Source organism: Trichechus manatus, unplaced genomic scaffold (assembly GCF_000243295.1).
Source record: "Trichechus manatus latirostris isolate Lorelei unplaced genomic scaffold, TriManLat1.0 scaffold00040, whole genome shotgun sequence".
Taxonomy (NCBI): Eukaryota; Metazoa; Chordata; class Mammalia; order Sirenia; family Trichechidae; genus Trichechus; species Trichechus manatus.
In genome coordinates this window covers 19,083,559-19,085,073 of record NW_004443976.1, presented here as the reverse complement: position 1 = coordinate 19,085,073, position 1,515 = coordinate 19,083,559, and the positions used below count along the sequence as shown (strand labels likewise).

Here is a 1,515-nt window from a genome sequence, read left to right as displayed (position 1 = left end):
CCAGTACAATTCTGTGTTCTCCCCTAGAAACATTGAGAACGTTAGCCATAGAAGTTCGTATTTGTGCCAAAAGCTTGTGGTTATGTTCTGAGGCTTAAATTCACTCCGGTAATTTATGATTTTTTTTTTTTTTTAAACCGCTGTGAAAAACAGAAATATTCTGCTTTGTATCTCTGTTCACATAGTGGGCTCTAGTAGACCTCGTTTTCTTTTTGACTTTTTCCAAAAGATGGCGGTAGATGCCCAAGAAATAACTTCCAAAGACGTGATGGAGGATGCTGCAAGAGGCGTTTTTAGCTTTCACTGGGTTATTGGTAGCTCAGCTGATTCCCCCAAGGCCCTCTTTTCTGGGTGGGCATGGTATACATTTTTTTCGGGGGGATGGGGCGCGGAACCTTGGCCACAGACCACCTGTTAAATCAGGATCTCTTTAGGCATCCGGTAGCATCTTGCCAGCTGGCAAAAAAAAAAAAAAAATCCCGAAATTTTTCTCAGCTATCAACAGACTTGATATAAGCTATATAACCGATTCAGGAAAGCAGCCAGCATTGATTTAGAGATACTGCAGCATCTGTTGCATTGCATACATTTGTTGAGATGGAAGAGAGCCACTCGCTGGTGGGGAATGGCCGCTGCGACCTGGAACTGAAATCCCGCAGGGCGACCTGCAATCAACCGCCAAGTACTGAGTCCCTCTTGTTTGCCTAGCACCTTAGCAGAAGCTACACAAGAAATGTAAGAGTTGATACCCTCCAAATGCTTATCATGCTCGTTGCGGTCGGGTCGATTCGGACTCACAGCGACCTTATAGGACAGAGTAGACTGCCCCACAGGGTTTCCAAGGAGGAGCTGGTGGATTCGAACTACCAACCTTTGGGTTAGCAGCCGAGCTCTTAACCACTGCGCCACCAGGGCTTATAATAGAGCCCACAAAACACACAAGAGAAATAACTGCCAAGCAAGACCTAGTTGATAAAGCGGTAATTGTGTGGCGAAGACATTAAGTTCCATAAGCATTAAAAAAGAAAGGTCAGCGGGGTCCGAAATGGCCTAAGGGTTAGGCTTTGAGTAAGGAGAGAGTGAGGAGGAGAAAGGGGGGGTGGAATAAGAAGGGGCGGGGGCTTGGGGGGAATCTTTGGAGAACTCTGGAGAAAGCGAATTTAGAATGCCGGAGGAGAGAGGAAATGGGGGGGAGGGTGCGGCCAAGTCCAGCTGAGACCCGGCTGCAGCCCCCGCACGCGCTGGCTCTGCGGACTCTTCTTTCTTCACTTAGGTCCCGAGCATCCCTGAGAGTGGAGCGTTTCCGGTCAATTGATCGGCAGGGCTGTTTCCCGCGCACGTTAACCACGCGGCGTAAACCCAAGCCCCGCGCGCGTTGCTGCGGACGGTACCCAGGCGGACAGTACCCAGGCGGACAGCGCGGGCCTTCGCGGGGCAAACCCGCTCGGCCACGGAGGGGGCGTGGCGAGGGCGGCCCGAGGGGGCGTGGCGAGGGCGGGCCCGACGTGGGCGGGG

General features: G+C 51.7%; 1 protein-coding gene across 1 annotated transcript in view; it reads left to right on the top strand.

Moving 5' to 3' along the window:
• Window positions 1-1,184: 1,184 nt before the first annotated feature.
• The window catches only part of NXN (nucleoredoxin), a 180,486-nt gene continuing 180,155 nt past the window's right edge, over window positions 1,185-1,515 (top strand). Inside the window, exon 1 of the mRNA XM_004376267.3 lies at window positions 1,185-1,505. Coding sequence (XP_004376324.1) covers window positions 1,185-1,505 — 321 coding nt within the window. The remainder of the gene's footprint in view (window positions 1,506-1,515) is intronic.